The 20600-nt window shown below is 37.3% G+C and overlaps 1 protein-coding gene and 1 long non-coding RNA gene across 4 annotated transcripts in view; one reads left to right on the top strand and one right to left on the bottom strand.

Moving 5' to 3' along the window:
- Positions 1-48: 48 nt before the first annotated feature.
- Positions 49-7970, top strand: LOC310907343. The gene is made up of 3 exons (XR_014589604.1): positions 49-145; positions 425-596; positions 7552-7970. It is a non-coding gene; the product is annotated as an uncharacterized lncRNA (long non-coding RNA).
- The window catches only part of USP45 (ubiquitin specific peptidase 45), a 54944-nt gene continuing 35174 nt past the window's right edge, over positions 831-20600 (bottom strand). For 2 of the 3 annotated variants that reach the window (XM_083857494.1, XM_083857495.1), the window contains exons 10-18: positions 17716-17797; positions 16609-16700; positions 14562-14618; positions 13075-13218; positions 11162-11828; positions 9367-9464; positions 8897-8983; positions 8289-8442; positions 831-6905 (exon numbers count right to left, since the gene is read on the bottom strand). In XM_083857494.1, coding sequence (XP_083713620.1) covers positions 6772-6905; positions 8289-8442; positions 8897-8983; positions 9367-9464; positions 11162-11828; positions 13075-13218; positions 14562-14618; positions 16609-16700; positions 17716-17797 — 1515 coding nt within the window. In that variant the 3' untranslated portion in view covers positions 831-6771. Of the gene's footprint in view, positions 6906-8288; positions 8443-8896; positions 8984-9366; positions 9465-11161; positions 11829-13074; positions 13219-14561; positions 14619-16608; positions 16701-17715; positions 17798-20600 lie in introns of those variants that run through there. The other variant, XM_083857496.1, reaches the window with a different exon arrangement.

The following is a 20600-nucleotide window of genomic DNA, read 5'->3' as shown; positions in this document are numbered from 1 at the left end:
CATCTTTAGTGCGGGCAGCCCCGGCACAGGCGCGGCGCGGGGGGGGCGGGACGCGCTCCCGCCGTGGGAATCAGCGGGATTCGCCTTCCCGCCCGCCGGAGCGTGAGGGGCCCACGGGAGCCTCATTAGCTCCGTGCCTCCACAGGTAACTGCTAGTCAGAGTGAGAGCCGTGCTTCCAGTACGGGCTCGACATGAAGGAGTTTATAAAGCTGGTAGCTCCGCGTGTCGGTGGACAGGCTTTGGGCAATGGCCTTACACTGAAATACGTAATAACTTGTGCGTTACACAGCCACAGGGTGTGAGCGTTCAAAGGCCAGTGTATGGCTATCGGGAGTGTTTGTGAAGCAGGACAATTCTCCAAGTAGTTTATTACGAATATCCAAAATAATTTCTGTGAATTCTACCTTGAACTTTCCTTTTAAGGTATGAAAATAAAAATCACATGCAGTAAACAGCTGTTCTTGTATGGACACGGGATGGTTCTGTCGGCAGGGACTGAGTAATTCCATTCCTTTGTGCGGAGCAGAGGTTTCCATTGGCTGGCACATTACTTACTGCTGGGATCACCGCCTTCCCCTCCTTCAGCGTCATGGAGGTAAATGCCTGAAACATCCGCAGTCTGATCATTGCATAAAGTGATGCTAATACCCACATGAAGTAACCAAGTTAACTCTTAGAAATCTATAGAAAAATGAAGGATTCAAAAAACTTTTGTAACGATTTCAGTGTACGATTTGTCAGTGCCACTTAGGCTACATATTAGTGTTGGCCGAAGCCTTCTAGATTTTCCCCTTTTTGTGTCACATGGAATGGCAGGATTGAGAATGCTTTCCGTGGGCAGAAGTGTTGTGGAAGTTTTAAGCCTGTCCAGTGTTGACTCACAGCTGGAACTCTGGAGTGATGCTTATGGATGGACAAACTTCCAGCTGCTACTGAAACTGGGCATGTGAGGGCGTCCCACTCTTGGTCCTGGTCTTATCACAGAATTACAGAATTCAGTTCTTGCAAAGGGAACAAACTTTATTTATGCCCTTTGCCACAGAGGGTAAGGCAGGGGAAACAAGCAGTGCACCCTAAGTGTTCAAGGATATGGACTCATCTCTAGGGAGCTCTTCCACAGGCAGTGAGGATGTGAGACAAGACAAAAGAAAAAATACATGAACTCAGATGTATAACATACAGCTTATATTCAAAGAACACAGTTTTCCAAACGGCTGGATGTTTTATTTACACATTTTTCTAACAACATACAACAGATGAAGACAAAATGAATAGATGGCAAATGCAGCTATTCTCTCAGAAACTTGTTAAAGCACCTTGAGTCGACCAGAAAACTGCTCAGACTTGTGTTTGTTTTTTAAATACAGTCTGTATGTAAGACCTTGTTTACTTAGTAATGTTTGGAATTAGAAATCTACAAATGAAATGTACCACGTATCAGCACTGTAGTCAAATTCTAAAAGTACTATTTGTTATTTAAATACCTGCAGAGTAGTCAGACTATTAGTTCAAATATATGAAAAAAGGAAATGAATGAAAAGTAGATGAAACTTTTAACATGCTTGATTTTTATTGCTCACAAGTATTTTGAACTTATCAATAAGGTATCTGATTACTTGGATTGTCTTCTGTGTAAATGCAAGCACTCATGAACATATCAGGGATTATCTCCACGTATAAATGACAGAATCAGAACTCAGCTTTGTGGAATGGCTAAATAGGGACGTTTCATTACAGAATACAGTAAAATGATTCCCAGGTTACACAGCTCAAAAGCAAAAAAGCCCCTAAACTAGCAAAGCAATGAGGTAATTGCTAGGAAGTCATAAACCCACTCAAAATAAATGCTCGTTTCCTTTTAAAAGCAGTACTGCACCTTTACATTTTGTACTAGAAAAATACTGGAAGCTGCAATAGAAGTAAGAAACATTCTTGACACTTAAAAGTTAGTTTTTCTACTGCTATCAATGAAGATGGAAGTATTTATAACTTTATATAAGTGGAATGTACACCAAGTAGTTTTGAAGTGGTTGCAATGCATTGCAACTGTTTTATTATAACATATAAATTCACTCAGACTTCCTATGTAATGTTGTGCAAAGAAAGTGTTTTGATTTGCATGGACATCCATTTGAAAATATATTTTATAATCTAATTTACCAAAAAAAAAAAAAACAACCCAATAGATTATGAATCATTTTGAATAATCACTTTACCACTATTTCTGCAATTTATTTATACACCAACAGGAGAGGTACAACAGCTAGAACAGCTGGTAAAATGACAACCTAAGACATGGTAAATAGACATAGAAGCAACAATAATCTGTTCTAAAATAATTAAACTGAAATGGTTCTACCAAAGAATAGTGGCAATTCTTTCACATAGATATATAAATCTTTGTACAAATGCACAAATGTGTACAGGGTACAGAAAAAGAGTCCAGATTTTGAAAACTAGGTAATATCAAATCTTTGTGTAATTAGGGCTGCTGTAAAGCTGTTTTCTGAGGTGTGCTACCACTTTTTAATAAAAAATTGAATTTGTTAATTTTTGTCAACAGAAGAGTTGTATTTAAATGCTTTCTTTGTTCCCATCTAATTTGTTTCCATTTTAATACATCTTAGAGTTTCTACTAAAGACATTACTCCTTTCTTAGTTTGTTACCAATATGTTCAAATAAGATTTTTATAATGGGTTGAGAACATAGATGCATTAATTTCATGTCCCTTTATGATTCAGTTTGTGTTAGTACAAAAAAGAAGTGTACAGAGAAGCAAATGGTGAAGTTAAGACATTTCAGCCTTTTAATGAATTTATAAACCACTCTCACCTGCTACCACTTGAAATCCACAGGCAAGAGCACTTCATTGGTACACACAGAGGGTGCAGATGGGAAAGGGGAAGAAGGTTTGGCAGACTGCATGGATTTAATTTTCTAAACAAAGACGATTGCAGTGTGTACATTTTGGGTGGCAAAGTTCAGGGTTTGTTTTTCCTTTCTCCCATCTCTTAGGAGAACAGACTAATGCAAACATGATGTCTGTACACATACTGTGGACAGGTTAGTATCATAAATCTCTCCATCAATTTTGCCGCTTTTGGTGTAAATGACATATAAATCCAAAGATAACAAAGCTCTTTCTTATAATCTGTACTAACTCCTTAGCTGGTGCAGTGGTGTTTGTTGATGCCTCTGTTCTGGGGAAACTTGTAAGGGGTTCCAGTTGTCCATACGTGTAAATCAGGTACTTCCCATAGGTGAGCTTAACTTACAGATGAGTGAGGAACTATTTAATTTGAATCCTTTGTAAATGTTTTACAGGTACTGTCTTGTGAGTGGTCAGCAGAGAGCTGCTCAGCAGTCACAGCATTTCTCAGGGGTTGGTATTGCAGCCTGTAGGCAGAGCCAGTGTGGTGGTGGGGACAGACCAGACTACAGCTACAGTAGCTCTTCCTGCAAGAGCTTTGCAAGTTCACAGAAAAAGTGATGAGATTGGGAGCCACTATATTGTGCTTAAGGATCAATGGAAGCAAAGACATTGACACAGAGGCTTATGAGACCCCAAAAACATAAAGAACAAATGGGGCTGATGAAAAAAGCAGCGGTGCCCTTGTGAGAAGGGAAGGGTGGGATGAAGAGAAAGCCATTTTGAAGCTATGCCACATGAAGACCCAGGCCATGGCACCTTCTCAGGGTGGGGAACTACAAAAGTCATGGTGAAGCTCTGTAAAGAGTACATGCTGCAGACCTGAAGAGATTTCTGGTTGGTAACATAAGACCAACCAGAAGAGGAGAGTCTTTTAAGGAAAGTCTTAAACTTTCAAGCCCTTCACTTAAATTCTGAAAACATAGAGCTTTTCAATAGTGTGCACACATCTGGAAGTTGCAGGAAACTGCCAGTTCCTTGACTCTAAAATCATATTTAACATTCTAGCACATATAGCATGTATACTCTTGTTTTCCCAGAATGCTCTGAGCTTCTTTTCCAATTCCTGATAAAGTATTGTAAGAAGTCTTCAGTATACACATTTATGTAGTTTCTTCAGAGCCAAACTTTACACAAAAAAACTTATGTCTGTGTAAAGGACACTGTGACTTGCATCTAAAATTGTGTGTGACATCTTGTGTGTCATCAGTATTTTCATTTTGAAGCATAACTTCACCTATCACCTTCACTTTTAGAAAATGCTTCCTTCTATCATATTTTCATACCTGTTCCTGACTCAAGGCTTAGAGTTCCTGCCAACACAGCTCTTTATTTCAACTCAGAACACCTCATCCAGGAGCAACAGTGATGGCTATCTTCAATAAAGGCTCTTTTTCATGGCACTTTCTCTCCATGTTCTATAAAATACCTGTAAATACAAGTAAATGTTCCCTGGCTGTTAATGAGAAAATAATCCCGCCAGCATCTTTTATGGCATCCGAGGCAGTTATATGTCCACTTGGGAAAATTTCAGCAAACAGTTTTCAAACTCTGGTTTAAAAGAAGCAAAGACCACCTCAGGAATTTCCTGAAAATAACATTAAAAGTAAGAAGGAACAGGTTAAGAACCTCATTCTGTTTCTCTCCTAGTAGTGCAGTCTAGGGAAGTAGTTCTAGGCTAAAAAGTAGATTAATACAGGTACTTAAATTCAGTAGTTTTACAGAAGTCAGCAAAGGAGGAACTGCAGGTGTCAGCTACTCGTTCTGTCTGCTTTAGGGAGGAGGATACCAGCCTCCGTGTGTCTTCTCAGCAAGATTGTGTCACACAAGTGACACTTAGTTGCCATTTGCTACAACTGTTGCCTGGAGCTAATTCTAAGTTTTGATCAGTAACACACAAAGAGGAGAAAGGTGTGTGTAGGTGGATGAATGGTATGGGAAGATAAGGAGCTCAAAGAGAATGAAGGTTATTTTAACCAACTCTTGTCTAAACATTATCTTTCTTACTTAGTGTAGACTTAGGTTAAGATGTTGGTAGCTGGAATACAGATGGCTAAAGCTGGCTGCTTGGTTTCTCTGAGTTTTACTACTTTTGGGTAGACTGAGACAATTTTAATTTGTAGAAGGGGAAAAAAACATGGCTTTGGCCAAAACACATAGCCTAATTTTGACCCAAACAGAGGAGTTTTCCTTTTGCAAATAAAATACTGAACAACCAGAGGCTCACTCCATTATCATAATCATTATCAGTTGTATGGCCCAACAATCCTTAGTGCCTGCACAAGAATGTGCAAGTCATGTGGCTGTAAGATACACCTCAGCAGTCTGAGCAAATGCAATTCTAGCAGGTTGTGCCATTTTCTTATGCAAAAGAGGGAATGCAGGTAGGATGAAGCTCTGAAACACGTAGAGAATAGGAGAGTCAGGCAGGTAGGTATGACAACGGGGTACAGACAGTAACTGAGACAGCAAGTTTTTTCATTTAAAAAAATTACCATTAATGAAAACAGTAAGCATATATTAACATTTTTTTCTTTACCAAAAAACAAGTCATACAGGATGGAACTGTTACAGAAGTAATTTGTATTTAACTAACTGCTTATTAAATAAATTAATTACCACATAACTTCAAGTTGTCATTATGTCTTGACCTTAGAATGTATCTGTTCCTCTCTGGCATGGAAATGAGGTATTACCAAAGGAAGTAACACCTCAAAACAGGGCAGTCAAACAGTCTACAGAAACCAGTTCTACCACTAGAACACCTGCTGTCCCCCACTGCTGACAAAAGGAAGTCCAGACATGTATCAGAGGGCAAAAGTCATCATTTACTGTCCAACTCACACACACAGTGCAAAAATAATTTATAGTTTATTACTCCTGTGAGAAAAGTATTCAGGAACAGATAAACAAGTTCATGGTTGGAACCAAAAGTAACAGAATTTACTGAATTATGCTTAAACTCTGTACATACACAAGCTTATATGCTGTACATTGTCATAATTGTGAAGTTGAAAAATTCCTAAATACAGAAATTATTTGCAATTCTCTTTCCTAGAAGGTAAAATGATAATATCTATTGATGGATTTGTGGTGTGTGTATATATCTCAGGAGATATACTTATGCACACCAAGTACATATTTATATTGAAACAGGAGTACATTGCTATACCAGTGCCAGTTGGAGACAACTGAAAGGGTACTGGGTATCTGAGGATTCACTGTCACTATTTAGAAGCCATGTTTTCCTAATTATTCCCAGCTCTGCTCAGGAAAGTGCACTGAAGCATTACCCAGAGACAGCTGTTGTTACTCCATTCTGGAAGGACTCTGCTTTCCAATTACTAAACACAGAAGCAACACTATTTGACAGGTTCTTGTTTGCAGAAATCTTAACAGCTGACATCCAGCTCAGTGATGGGAAGGGTCTGGACTGGATCAAAAGAAGTTGAACACTTTGTATTGTTACTGTACACCAGCAAATCCAGGCACTTAGCGCTATCAGTATCTCTATTCTCAACTGTTCTAGAACTATGGGTGAAAGCTTATCTTTATTATAATCAAAAACAAACTCTCCCTAGACCTCAGTAGGATAGGACATCATCTTACATTCTAAGGGTACTGCATTTTAATGAACCCAGGAATTTTACAAGTTTGGCAAAGTGCATACTTTAAGAGAATAATTCAGATATTTATAATAGCTTAACTGAATTTCAGAGTCAAAATATGATGAATTCTCTACAAGATAAAGGCACAATATTTACAGGTACTCTTACCACTGCAGCTTTAAATAAGATAAACTAAATAACACTATCATCTTTGAAATAAAACTGTTAAGAATTATAGTAATAATCTTTCATAAAAAAGTAGATATGCTTGTGCATTTAGTACTCTTGATTCTGGAACCATCTGAACATGGGCATCACTAACGTACACCCACTGTCCTCCTGATGCTCCCATGGCTTCTTTTAAACCTGAAATGCAGAAGCAAAATAAATTGTTTTCTTCTCTTTCATGACATCATTAAGCAAATACAGTGGTTATTTCAAAAAGCAAGAGAAGCTTCTAACCTACAAGAGTATTTCATTACTTAGATACAGTCTGCTATTCAGATTGAAACTTACATGTCAAAGAGCACTGTAAGAGAAATTGGGGGAAGGCAATCCCTAGGAGTGGATGCTGCCATGGCTTTTTTAATGTTGGGGTTTTTTTAGAAAACCTAAGATATTTCCAGTACAGCTTGCTGAATTCCAACAGTAAGTTATACTAGAACACAACCAGTTCTGATGTAGAAAAAAGATTGTATTTTAAAAGCTGACCATTGTGAAATCACAAACACGAAAAGATCTAATCTGTTCTAATAGTCATTGCAAGACAAGCATAAGACTGAAGGAAACTTTGATTTCATGCATAATGTAAAAGATTATCTTTCTGGGAAATGAACTTCAAATGCAAAGTGATACTACCTAGGATAGAAAGGGTAATGTTGGTTCTCACTTTTCCCCAAGAAGGAAAACAGTAAATATATTTACCTCACTTTGACAGCTTAATGTATTATTGCTGCCGCAAATTTTTCACTAACAGATTCTGTCCTGGAAACTTATTTCATTCTTGTCCTAGGGTGACTTTATGATGCTTGTATCCCCAATCGTCTGTTCTGCATATCCATCAAGTATTAATAGGAAAGAACTAGTATGCTGTTCTCAAAATGCCAACAGAAACCCTACACCAAACATTGTACCTTCCATGAAAAAGATTCTTGCTGTTCACATTAAACTTGAGTATTCCAGATTAAAAAAAAATCCCAATCCTAAAATACATAAGACATATAAAATGCTCAAATATTCAGAAAATGAAATTTAATTTACTGTAATGGATTTGATTGGCGTACTAAACCATTTTCAGATACCAAATATGCCAAATTAATAAATTTTACCAGGCACAACTATTCATCTGGATGTATTATTTTGAGTAAGAAAGAAAGGAATATTTTCCCTCAATTATCTGTTTAATGGCTGAATCAAAATTCCATTATTCACTCAGCTCTATATGGGATTAATAGCAGAAATAGGATATGCATTGTGTGCAACAACAGCAAAAAAGAATAATTAATAGAATCATAGGTTGGTTTGGGTTGGAAGGAACTTCAGAGATCATGTAGTTCTAACAGCTCTGCCATGGGCCCAGGTTGCTCAGAGCTCCATCCAGCCTGGCCTAGAGCACATGAGGGGATGGGGTTTCTACAGCTTGTCTAAAAATCACAGCTTATTCTCAGCTAAAAAATTATTTCCTATAAATCCCTGTAGACAGTTACTTTTGGTTTACAGTAAAGGAAAGGAAGCTCTGTTTGTACATACCCAGAACAGTTTTAGTGGTAGAAATATGCTCTAGCAATTTCTTGGAAGATGTCCTGACTTTCACATACGCAGCATAATGACCACCTCTCATTGAACCACTGTGCTCCACTATTCCATAAAGGCTATACAGCACTCTTGCACCATCCATAACGTTCTGCATTCCCAGAAACACAGAAAACAAAGGGGAATTACTTCATGATGAATTTTACAAGCATCTTAAGTAGTTATCAGCAGTATGATTCCAAAAAAGGCAAACAGACATCCACAGCATTTCCAACAGCAAAATACCTCTATGACAAGTACTCAGCAGTCTTACTAATTTAGTCACCATAGAGGCAGTAACACTTGTCCTTAATGCTGTTATATACACCAACATCACCAGGGCACCAGCTTAACTAATACCAGCTAACATCTGTGATATTCTTGATATGAATGGGATTGCACACAGTTACAGTTCTGACCTCAGGACACTATCTGAAAAATTCACTCTACAATTTATTTTAAAAAGGAGGAAATAATAATCACTATCATCATCATCAGTCCAATTTAACTTGTTGTCAGGACACCAACTGCTGAAGTACAATAAAAAAAAAGATTTGAAATAGTACCTTGCAAGATGCAGCACAAAATGGTGCTAAGTCTAAAATCAATGGGAAATCCACATGCCTGTTTACTTTCCGTAGACTCAAACCAGCCTTCAAAAGAAAAAAAAGGACTGTAAAATAAATACTTTTACTAGGCAGCTTTTTAAAGCTAAGGTGTATCACTATACTATTAAAATTAACCAAATCCAAGAGTAAGATATCAACTGATTTAAACCTTCTTTGTTATGTTTTCAGTACAGTGTCTGATACACATAAGCATGACAGATGCATAAGGGGTTTCCCTGGATACATCAGGATGGCTAAATGCACTCTGAAGGTGTTAGGATAATCACAAGAAACACCAGCAGGTTTCATACAGTGCTTCTACCAGGTCTCCATCTAAAAAGGCACTATTGGGATCCACAATGACACTTGAAGAATTGCTTGTACACCAATGGGGCAGAGGAATATACAAGAGAGGTTTGGCCTCTTACCTGGTGGAATCTTTTCAGGTGGAGAATAAGAATAGCAGGCACGGAAGAAATCAGCAGCTGTTTCCGAGCATTTGTGTAGACACCTTCCGTTTTCTTTTCTGTATTTATGAATATCAAAATAATTTGTAAAGCGAAGGCAGTCATATGGAATTTTTAAAGTACTTTCTAAACATCTGTCAGAACAGATCTATGCTGTGATTTTTTATACTTGTTATATAAAACACAAGGGAAATTTTGTGGAGTAACAAAAATATTTTCTCATTTTTCTAGTTATTAATAAACATTATCTGCGAAATCTGAGCATTATTTTAGCCAGTCTTGTGCAAATCAGATCAGAAGCTGGAAGCTTGTCCACTACCTAGGTCAGCTTGCACACTGAGAGATACCTATATTGTCTGTTACTATAGCACCCAACTTTTCTGTTTAAACATAAAATAAATGGATGATCTCTGGACAAAAACTGGAAGGTACATGTCTCTTTATCTATGCTAATGTCCTAATCACTCAGAGTTTAGTTTTCCATTCTTCAGTTCTTTCTGAATGAATACATACTTTATACTTATTTAAGAGAAAGGTCTGAGGAGGGCTGTCTACTTCAGGAAGCTTCCTAACCTGCTGGCTTGGAAGCAAACAGGATTGGGATATGTGGCTTCCAAACCCCTATGGTGCAGAAGGCACAGAACACAGGGTGCACAAAAGCAGCCCAGTGAAAGCTCCACAGAAAAGCTCCACAGCAAAAGAGAACATGCCACTAGCATTTGTTTTTGCTGAAAAAAATACTAGTTTTACATATGTTCAAAAGAAAATAGTTCATTTGAGGTATAATGGAGCATTTAATGTTTAATTGGGTGACCTCTTACATCTTTTGTTTTAAAAGGAAAAAATAAATAATGATTAGTTGTGAGTTAATTTTCCTTTTCCATGGTGCTCATGGAACCAAGGTGTTATTTCTATAGCACTTACAGTCCAACGATGATTAAAGGAATGATTATAAAATATAAATAATTTTTCTGAATTTACTCATGCTTAACTTGTATCTCTCCAGATATCTATAAATGCACATCAAGTAGGCAATTTTTTCTTATTATACAAACTCCCTTTACTGTATTTACAAATTACCAGAAGAGTTGTTTTTTTTTTTACCAGAAGAGTATTTTTTTATTTGTCTGGATTTCTATACATAAAAACCCCCAATCCTTCAGTCCTTCTAAAATGTTCATTTTTCATTAAGTTGTTTTTCATATTCAGTGAACTCTAATGGTGTGCTTGGGCTATGCAAGCATCAAGGAAAACACTGTCACAAAAAGGTAGTTCTCTCTCATCTCCATTCTTACAAATTTTTGGAATTTCTTTTTCTCTCTTCATTACAACTCTCCTTTTTTGCCTCTTTTCCATACATAATTACATTACTTCCCCGAGTATGTAAGCTACTGGGGCTGAATCTTACAGCATTTATTTCAAAGCTTTGAGGATTATGAGGAACAGAAACAACAGCAAAGATTAGTATCGAGCAATGCACATACTCAGTTTACGGTCATCTTTAAATTCTTTATCTTGGATAGGATAAAGATGCAAAATGGATTCTATGTTACATCTATGATTATGTTCTAATATAAAAACCATTCTTGTTGCCATCGCCTGATGAAGTTTTAAGTTGTTCCAAGCAAGTTTTGCTTGTGGAGACATTTTCTATTTAACCACAGCAAGGAGGCCCATGCTGGAGCAATGGAAGAGCAGCCAGCATACAGACTTAGGAGACAATGCTGGAAATTGTCCAGAGGTACAAGCGCTTTACCTGTAGAGATGGTTTTCTTCTGATACTTCTGTTTCCTTTCTGTGCAGCTCTCACATAAAAGCTTGTTGTTCCCCATTAAGAGCTCTACAGAGGTGAATTGGTAAAGACAGGACTGAACAGAACATTCCTTTGAGCTAGTTATGTAGCTTTGGGAAAGTGTCTGGAAAGCATTTTGAGGGTTTTGGGATACTGAGGATTTGCCTACTGAGAACATGGAATTATTTGATAAACCTAATGCTGGATCTCCACAGCTTGATTTTTTATCTTCATTTACAGGATCACAGAAGCTGAGCTTCGATATGGCACTGGAAATCGTCTCTTCATTGCTGTCACTTGGCTTGTGCGGCGTTTTAGGGTTGAAGTGGCTGACGTGCACACCAGACACGCTGCTGGGTGGGCTCAAGGTCGTTTGCTTAGAAGCACTTTCGCTTTCTGAGGCTTCACTGTCTGCATCAAAGCTGCTTTCAGAGCGGCTGGCTTCCTTCTCACTGCCCTCCGTCTGGCTTCCATTGAAAGCCGCCTCTGCACAGGGGTCTTTGGAGTACAGGACGCCAGAGCTGCCTTCCAGCTCAAGCTTTTTGCCTTTTTCCTGCATGATAACAGGACTTCTTTCTTCTTCCTTTGAGGAAGCTTTTCTGGCAAGTCGTCTCTCATGGTTCAATTGATTCTGTAAATTATGGCATTATTAATTCAGTAATGGAGGGGAGAAACAGGAAGCAGATTTGTAAGCGAACAAATCTTTTGAAACATGACAAATGCAAAGCAGATTATTGGGGGGTTATATTGTCTTATATTCTGCATCTCTCATGTTTAAGATAGCTGATTTCCTTCAGATGTTTTTAAACTAACTTAGGATTAGAAACCTACATCCCAGTCAGCTAAGAGCATTATACTTACTGTGAGATGAATACTTCCCACAACTAATTACTTTCACTTTGTGACAGCTGTAGATGGCACATTTGAAGGGGTATTCACTTAATCTAATTTAAGCTTCTAAAAGGTTCTCAAGTTCACAAGCTCCTCTGGCCTTCCATGAGAGGCCTTAGTTGAAACTAGAAAAAATTCAACTCACCTTGCAAGTATTTGTCATGGAATTAACTAAGGCATCCCTAGAAGGATGTTTGCTGATTTGAATATTACCTGAAATTGACTTTTTTTTAATCAAGATTGCAAGAAGAAAAAAAAAGATTGCTTCCACAGAAAACTACTCCTATAGATTTAAAAAACCAAAGCCACAAAGCTGCCATAATTTTAGGTGATTTGCAAATGTTCATAACTCTTTTCTTGCCTTCTTTTGTTTGGCTACTTTCCAAAAGAAACAACTTTCTTTCCCTTATTTTTCCTTTTATTTGAATTGGATCAAAATTCCTGTGGTACCAATGGAAATCCTTCCATTCATCTCTACAGTTTGAGTTTCAGGCCTTTTCTTCTATAATAAGCACTACTTCTTTCCATCCTTTCCTTTGTTTCTTCCTCATGTTCTTTTTCTACTTCTGTCTCATTCTCTTCTCCTGTCATTCTTTTGTAATTTGTATTCTATATGTTGTACTTTATACATTGTATTTTTTCTTCACATGTGTTTAATGTGTTAGGACCTGATTCAGGAGAGTTTTTATGGTACAGATCATAAAAACCTTACAATAGTCCCAAAAGCAACATGAATTGAAACTAGCCTGCAGGGGTTTTTTTCCTTATAAATGAAACCCTATAACTGAAAGCTAAACAGTTACCAATAACTGTCATTTCTCACACTTCTAAGGATGACCTAAATATTTTAAAACAAGTCTATGTCAGCTATATGTATACTAAAAAACCCCACTGACACGTGTCAAAAATCTCTATAAGTTCTCAGTCACCCTAGAAACTTGAGTGAACTCAGGATGACTGGTTAGTGTGGGTATTTAAGTTCTTACCTTATCTTTTGTTAAAGTGTGTTTCTTGACAATTTTGGGTTGATTATTCAGTGTACCGATAGAAGAACAATTATACTGACCAAGATCTGCCTCCTGTACACTTTTACTTTTACCTGTTCTTCCCAAGGGCACAGGTTTTGCAACCTAAGAAATCAGACAGGAAATTAGGAAAGGCAATGTGTCGATTTTGTATTCCTTTGCAACCTACAGAAAACATGAATGTAGGTGGATCTTTTCCCTTATTTTAGAAAACAGAGACCTACATAAAACCAATTAAATGCCCCCCGAATTGTGATATAAGGCTACTTTGTAATTTTTTTAATCATAAAACTGGTCATAAGACTGTCAATTGTCTCTGAAGGTTCAACTGAAAGCCACAAGGAATAGGAATGATACAAAATATCTGTATGTAATACAATACAAAATAATTTATTCTATTGTATAAGTACATCGTAGCTGTACGAGATGTGACTTATCAAAAGGGACTCAGGTCCCCCCTAAGTGAGTCCTTTGTGCAGCCTGTGACAACAGAGCTGCCACACCCCCGTGACGTAACTGGCAGCAGCACATGTCACCTGTGAAGTGCTGACTACAAAGTAATGCCCCTCCTCAAGTAAGTGCAGCGACTGCTGAACACCCACAGAAATCACTGTCAGACAGAACCCACCAAGTTCCCTTGTTACACAGGGGAGCCAGGAAGCACAAGGGCCCAGATACTCAACATGCTCTTAAAGCTTTAACTCCCACAGGCATCTGCACTCAGTGCACCAACAAAGATGAAGAATTTGTTATGAAAAAAACTGGTGTTTGGAGAAAAATACATTTCATATGGAAATAAATATTACATTAATTACTGTCCCTTAAATGTCGATGAATTTATGCAATATGGAGGAAGAATCACTCCAAACCCACCCCCATTATGCTCAAATGAAAAGCCCAAGTCCTGAAAAAACAGCTTATGTCTTCAAAGGAACACAGTTCCTCTGCAGTTAATGGAGGGAATCCATGAAATGCTGAGAATGCCAGAATAAATAAATTCAAATATCCATTTTTAAAGTGTCTCATCCTGTAGGTAGACATCGGCCCAAGGGACTCAAGTTCTCTAGATGCAAGCCAATAGGCTAGAAACTGACTCTCTGGACCTCCAAAGAAAAATAAAAATAAAAATAAAAGGCTTATAATCATTCAATTTAATAAGTACATACTATTAAATTAAGCTCATCTCAGACCTATATATTCTGTGGGTTACTATTGGTATTTACGAAGTTTGGACTAATTTAAAGATATATGCACTTATGACATTGCATGCCTACATATAAGGAAAATCATATAATGAATGGATGTATAACAGTACATGTTTTTATGGACAACTTTACATTTTTAGGCTCGAAAGCAAAACTATGTGTATATGGACAAATATCTTCATAAGGCTGTTAAAAACAATCCACTGGAAACAACAGTTACTTATTACATATTCTGTTTCTTACCCTCTCCTCTATTATAGGAAGTGAAAGATCAATGAAAGGTTCTTTTACTGTTGAAATCTTGAAGAAAAAGAGAAAATGCACTTAAACACAAAGAACAGTATATGGCTTTAGTACATAGCTCCCTTTATTTAATCAATTTATATCAAAAACTATACAACAAGCTCATTACTTACAAGATGTATGAAACTACAATGAAGAACTTCTCACTAACTTTTTTAAAAAAATATTAAGTTAGCTCTAATTGTCTTTCTACCACACAAAACTTCAGCACGTAGAGGTAAAGGGCAAGGCTATTCAATTGGGATGAACTGACTTGAAGCAGTGTGGTGCTCACTTTCTCTAAGCTCCAGATGGATTTTCAAGTCATGTGGGCCTCTGTGGTACCATTTTGCAGAAAGATACCTTTTAGAGTTTCCTGATTCTGGACACTTCTGCACAGGTGTTTGAGCTGTTATGCAGCAAGGACTGGTTAATGACAGTTAAGTGACAGGTTCTAACCTCATGCTCTCAATACAGTTAAGATTAAGTCAGTCTTACTGGTTACAGTCAAAAGCTTTGTTAGATTTTTTGACACCATATACTAATTGGTAAAATAAATCTAATTACAGGGGAAAAGGGACTTGAAAAAAAAAACAACCTCTTTTTTTGTACTGAGGTTTCATTTTGCCATGTATAAGCTGGAAATATCTTGCAAAGCATACCTAAAGACAATCTCTTTTAGTGCTTTCCATCTGCCTTTATCACTAAGTTCCTTAGGCTCTCTCCCTTGCTCTTCTCGAATTCCTTCCAAAACTGACTTATCTTACCTCTGAAAAGACTGTGAAAAACAAAACCTTAAAAAAAAGAAGTAAAAATCATGTTGTATATTTAAGTCACAGTCATGCCATCAATTACTGTCACCATGTCCCTTCTCTTGTATTTGTGACCCCATCTTCCACCTGTGACATTTGGTATGGACTGCAAGCTTATTTTTACCTGTTGTGCGAGGGACTCAGGAATGTTTAGGTTCCAATAAAGCAATAAATGAGATCAAAAGCAGGCAGCTCTGGTGACTGACTGCCTGGTGAGCGATGTTCAAACAGGGGCTCCTCTAAAGTGTCGGTTTGCATGAAAAAACATGGATCAAAAGTATCTTGCCAGTGCAGGCAAAGGAAAATGAATGCTAAACTCTTCCTCAAAGGGCTACAGCTAGCACATTCCCAAGTCCTGTGCAGGCAGAATATAAGAATCCAGCAAAAACAGATGAGACATGCAAAATACATACAACCTCTATTTTTTGTATGGTCAAAGTTCTTCATTGGTACTAGTAGCACATTGAAGAGCAATCTGCACATCACACACAGGGAAGTTTACCTGGCACTGCAGGACTGTGCTTAATTTTTCAGACTGATTAATTTATTTAATCTCTATAATATGAAATAGAATGTTTTAAACCGAACACAAATGTAACATTCAATTAGAGAAGTCATGCAATTAAGATTTTTCTCTGTCAAACTTAAAAGAAAATTATAAGGATCATGGAAGGCATTTATGATGGAATGTCAGTAATATTAATTATGAAAGGAATATACTGTTCATTAAGGTTATTATGTTAATTATAAAAAATACTTCAAAGAAAAATAAGTGATTTTAGCATTTTCCCTCTCATTCTAATTCAAAGTACGTAATTTCCAATTTTCAGGTGCATCCCAGAAGAGCAGGCAGGAGGATTTATGTTTTAAAACAGGTGTTTCAAAAATATCAAATAACACAGGCACGTAACACATATGATTGTAGAATTTGGAACCTCCAGCCTTAAGTCAGATGTAAAATCAAGCCCAGTACTTGAATCCTTTTTGAATTCAAAGGATCCCTCTTCTTAGGTTTGGGAGGATAATGCTTTAAAGAAGGAATAAATCGTTTCAAATGAGAAACTTTCAATAAAGTATTGTTTTTACAAACAAACAAACAAGTATAAAATTGGCAACACAATTTTATACTTTCAAGACAACGTAATCAAACCAGTATGTGATCTATTCCACATCAAACCAAATTCCAGAATACCTACATTTTCACATTCCTCACACATGACAGTGCTAGTCAATTCACCAACAAAGATCCTATCTATGAAGTTCATCTTCACACCCTCTCTTCCATATGCTGAAAAAACATTGCCTTTTTTAAATGTGAAAAATAACACATCCAATGCCACACTATAAGTACAACAAAATTCTTTTCCAGATATATTATAAAAGCACAATTTTAAACATACTCAAAATGTTTTGAACACAATACAGTAACTAATACATCCTATACTGTGTTATCTCAACATTGAAAAATATTTTAGTGAGGAGGTTCCCTTTTATCCTTCCCCATATTCTGTAACAAAGTAACAATATTGTATCTCTTAAGAAGCAGCTTTTAAATCTCAAGTTTTCTTCTGAATACATACTACTGCCTTGCCTTGATATAGACACCGCGGTAAACAGAGATATTATCACCCTTTCAAAATGGTTTTTGCAACTATAAAGCCCTGAAACATGTAGCAAAATTCTTTTCTAATACATCTTTATGCCTTAACTTTTGCAGATTTGGGAAGGACGAGTTACAAAACATCTTAATCATTAGGACTTTAAATTAAAACAAAATCCCCCAAATTAGAACTACTGAATAAATAAACACATTTAAAAAAAAAAAACAAACAAACAAACAAAAAAAAAAAAACCAAAAAAAACCACACACACACCAAAAAAACCCACACCAACCCAAACCCTTCTTTTGAAAAAAAAAAAGCCTTCTTTAGGAACAGCTGCCTATCTTGACTTTGTATTTAGAGTGCTCACAGTACTAGCCAACTGACAGAAATCAATTTTATTAATGGAAAGTGCCCTCTCTGAGTATAAAGTAATTATGACTATGTAAAAAATATAGAGCAGGCTATTTTAGAAAACAAGAGATGGATTAACACTGGGGAGCCTTTCTCCCAGATACAAAGATGCAAGTCAGCACATACTAAGCTGTCTACATTTAGGTAGACACTAGGCGGCACTAGAGTAACACAGAATAAAGTCTGGCCATTACAGCACTTCAGATCTGTTGGCAATAGGCAGTTCTGAATAAAATGGTATCTAAAGACTACTGCAGTTTTAGAAGTTTTTAATAAAGAGTTGCATACCTTTGACTTTTCTTCTAGTTTCTTCATCTGCTGTTTTAGTCGTTGGGTTATTGAATGCTTTTAAGATACCAGTTTGTATACGCTAGAAGGTAAAAAAAAAAAGTATTTTAAGTGTAAACATTCTAAAAAACTAGTTATTTATGATTAGACTTTATCTTGTCTTATTTCTATAAAATAAACTTAATTTCATATTGTAAAACTATTGTTATTCACTAGCAATGTCAAAACTACATGAGCTTAACTTTAGTAGATATTCATCCAAAAATTTCCTTCCCTTATAAGGGAACCATCATAGGGCACTTCACAGGTTACCAAGAAACTATGAGATTTTCAGTGAACCAATGCTATCCATTTCTCCCAATGCAAATGGACTTATACTTATTGACTAGGATACTAAATACTTGGAAGGCAGCTAAGAGTCTTTCAGTAGCCAGACTTCAGCGACTGCATTTGGGCAGTATTTTTGTTACATCTGTTTATTTTCTAACACTGCCGGTTCCAGAGGTATGTTAGAAAACCTTAGAAGAGAAAGAAAAAATTTACGAATCCATGTAAATGTTATCAATGTTTACTCAAAAAAAAATCATAAGAACAACAGTTTTGAAAGAAGGATCAGAAAGAAGCAAATTCATTAATGAGTTGTAGTTGCCCCTCCAGACAGGGAATGCTTCTCCCTGCTCTTTCTCAACTGCCTGGAGGTGAAGAGATGTTGTATTCCTGGCAGCAGAATTGCATGGGCTGGTAGAACAGCCCAACCTCTGACATGCTGCAGAGAGAGAAGCAGAAGGATGAATCAGGTCCCCTGACTCTAGCAGGCATGCATGACCTGTGCTTTCCCTTTTTCTGGCAAATGTCCTGTCTCTCTGATCCACAACCTCTAGTAACATGTATGAGTCTCCCTTGTCAGCGTGCAAAACACATTTATAATTAAATACTGAAGTCACACTTAGAGTAAAGTACCATTCTAAGAGACAAATGGTGATACCCAACCTTCTGCAAGCAACTCAAACCTTCTGTCCTAACAGGAAAAGATTAATAAATGGCTCTAGTTTCCAGGCAGCAAAGCACACTTCGAAGCCACATATCACTGTAGTGTGAGGATGACAGACAGTGTCAGAGGTTTGGTTTCCAGTTCAGACACCCATCAGACCAAGTCATACTCCGACCTTATGAGTATGTGACCTGGCTTGTGAATTAACTCCCGCTGCCCCGAGCTCAGCTTTATTCATCTTAAAGCCAACAATATACTAAAAGGATTAATCAATAGGTAATTCATGAAGTTGAGAACCATAAATGGGTTTAAGGCCATAAGCAACCCTTTTGTTGGGATTAGCGCGTTGAACCATTTATTTAGGTCAAAGAAAGACATAGTCTTTGAATGGGCAGGGTGCTGTGGACAATGGCAGCAGACATTAATCAATTAGCAGCAGGGTTCAGCCACTTCAGGCCCTGGTGTGAAACCATCTCCAGCCCACATTGCTGGAGACAGCAGACACTATGTCATCTTTATTGTTGAATGGCCACGCTTTTAGCTTAGAAGTCCACTTGTGTACACTTTGTAACTTTTTTCCTCAGGAATATGAAAAGGTTCAGCACTGGTGTCAGATACAAACAGAATCACACAGAAGAGGCAAAAGTATAATAGGATTTTTGGTTAGCTCCTCTAACTAGAGCTATGTTATGTATCATATGTATCTCTCATCAAAACAAAGGGTTTAAAAACAACTAATTGTGACAGGGATAGGGAAGCAGGGATGGCCAGGCTCCTGCCTGTGCCCAGCTGCTTGTCTGCCATCTACAGACCTGAAACATGGGATAATTTAAAGAAAAAAAAAACCAGAGGGAGGGGGAGAGAGAGCTTTTACTAGTACTGTCGGTGGCAGAGCACCCCGAGGTGATAAAGATGTGTTGGCAGTCATGCACCATTAGGGCAGCAGTGGGATGTAATTGCAGGGCAGGGTGGCATCCACATCTCTCTACCCAGTGATGGAGTGGCAGAAATACTGCCCAAAAATCACTGTAAATTCTTACCATCTTCAACACTCTTTTGAGATAGGTATTGTAGCAGTCACTGCTCTCTAATAATAAATTATTCAAATGGCAAGTGCTAATGCAGGCTATTGCAATGATGGCATATCCACTGGTGAAGCTGACAGAAGACTGACTTGAGGGGAAAACACAAGCACCTCCTGAAGAAGTAGCTTAGTTGTTGTAGTAATCCTGCTTTCTGTGACTCCTCCTTTGTCAAGAAAACATAGTTTTCACCTTTCATTACATTAAAATAAATTTAAAAAAAAAAAAAAGCTTTCCTCTGCTGCAAAAATGTTAACAACGGTTTTCTAGCTGAAGTCAGTTGGTTCTGTTGTGTGCTGTGCTCAAGACATCATTTTCTAAGCATGAGTGTCAAGGTTTTACTGTTTCTTCTTGCATTTCAGTTCTGTTTATAATCAAGAATGCTGACAAGACCAATAAATATTAGTATTCTGGCAGGATGGGGATTTGTTCAGCTCTACTGTAGCAACAGGAATCAGACTCAGATACAGTTTTACATCTTATTTGTGCGATAATTCAGCTCAGGATCACAACATTCATTGGGTTACTAAATGAAAGGGAAGGGGAAATACTCTGGTCAGGACAAGATTTAAGGCCTTCCTTTAGAGGAGGCCTAGGGAAGGCTATTTACCACAAAGTATCATCTGAAAAGAATGACTTTTCTAGAAGTCCAAGACTAAATCAGACAGATTAAATCTGATATGGTCAAAATAGCAATCAAACACTCTCTTGCATGAACAATGCAGGAAGCACAAATAATGAAGGAAAGAAACAAAAACTCACACAGGGACATTTTCAATATAACAAACTTTTTATGCTTTGCATACTTGGAT

Source organism: Zosterops lateralis (assembly GCF_965231275.1).
Source record: "Zosterops lateralis genome assembly, chromosome: 3".
In the NCBI taxonomy this organism is placed as follows: Eukaryota; Metazoa; Chordata; class Aves; order Passeriformes; family Zosteropidae; genus Zosterops; species Zosterops lateralis.
Note: the sequence above shows the minus strand (reverse complement) of the source record. Positions and strands in the feature narration are given on the sequence as shown.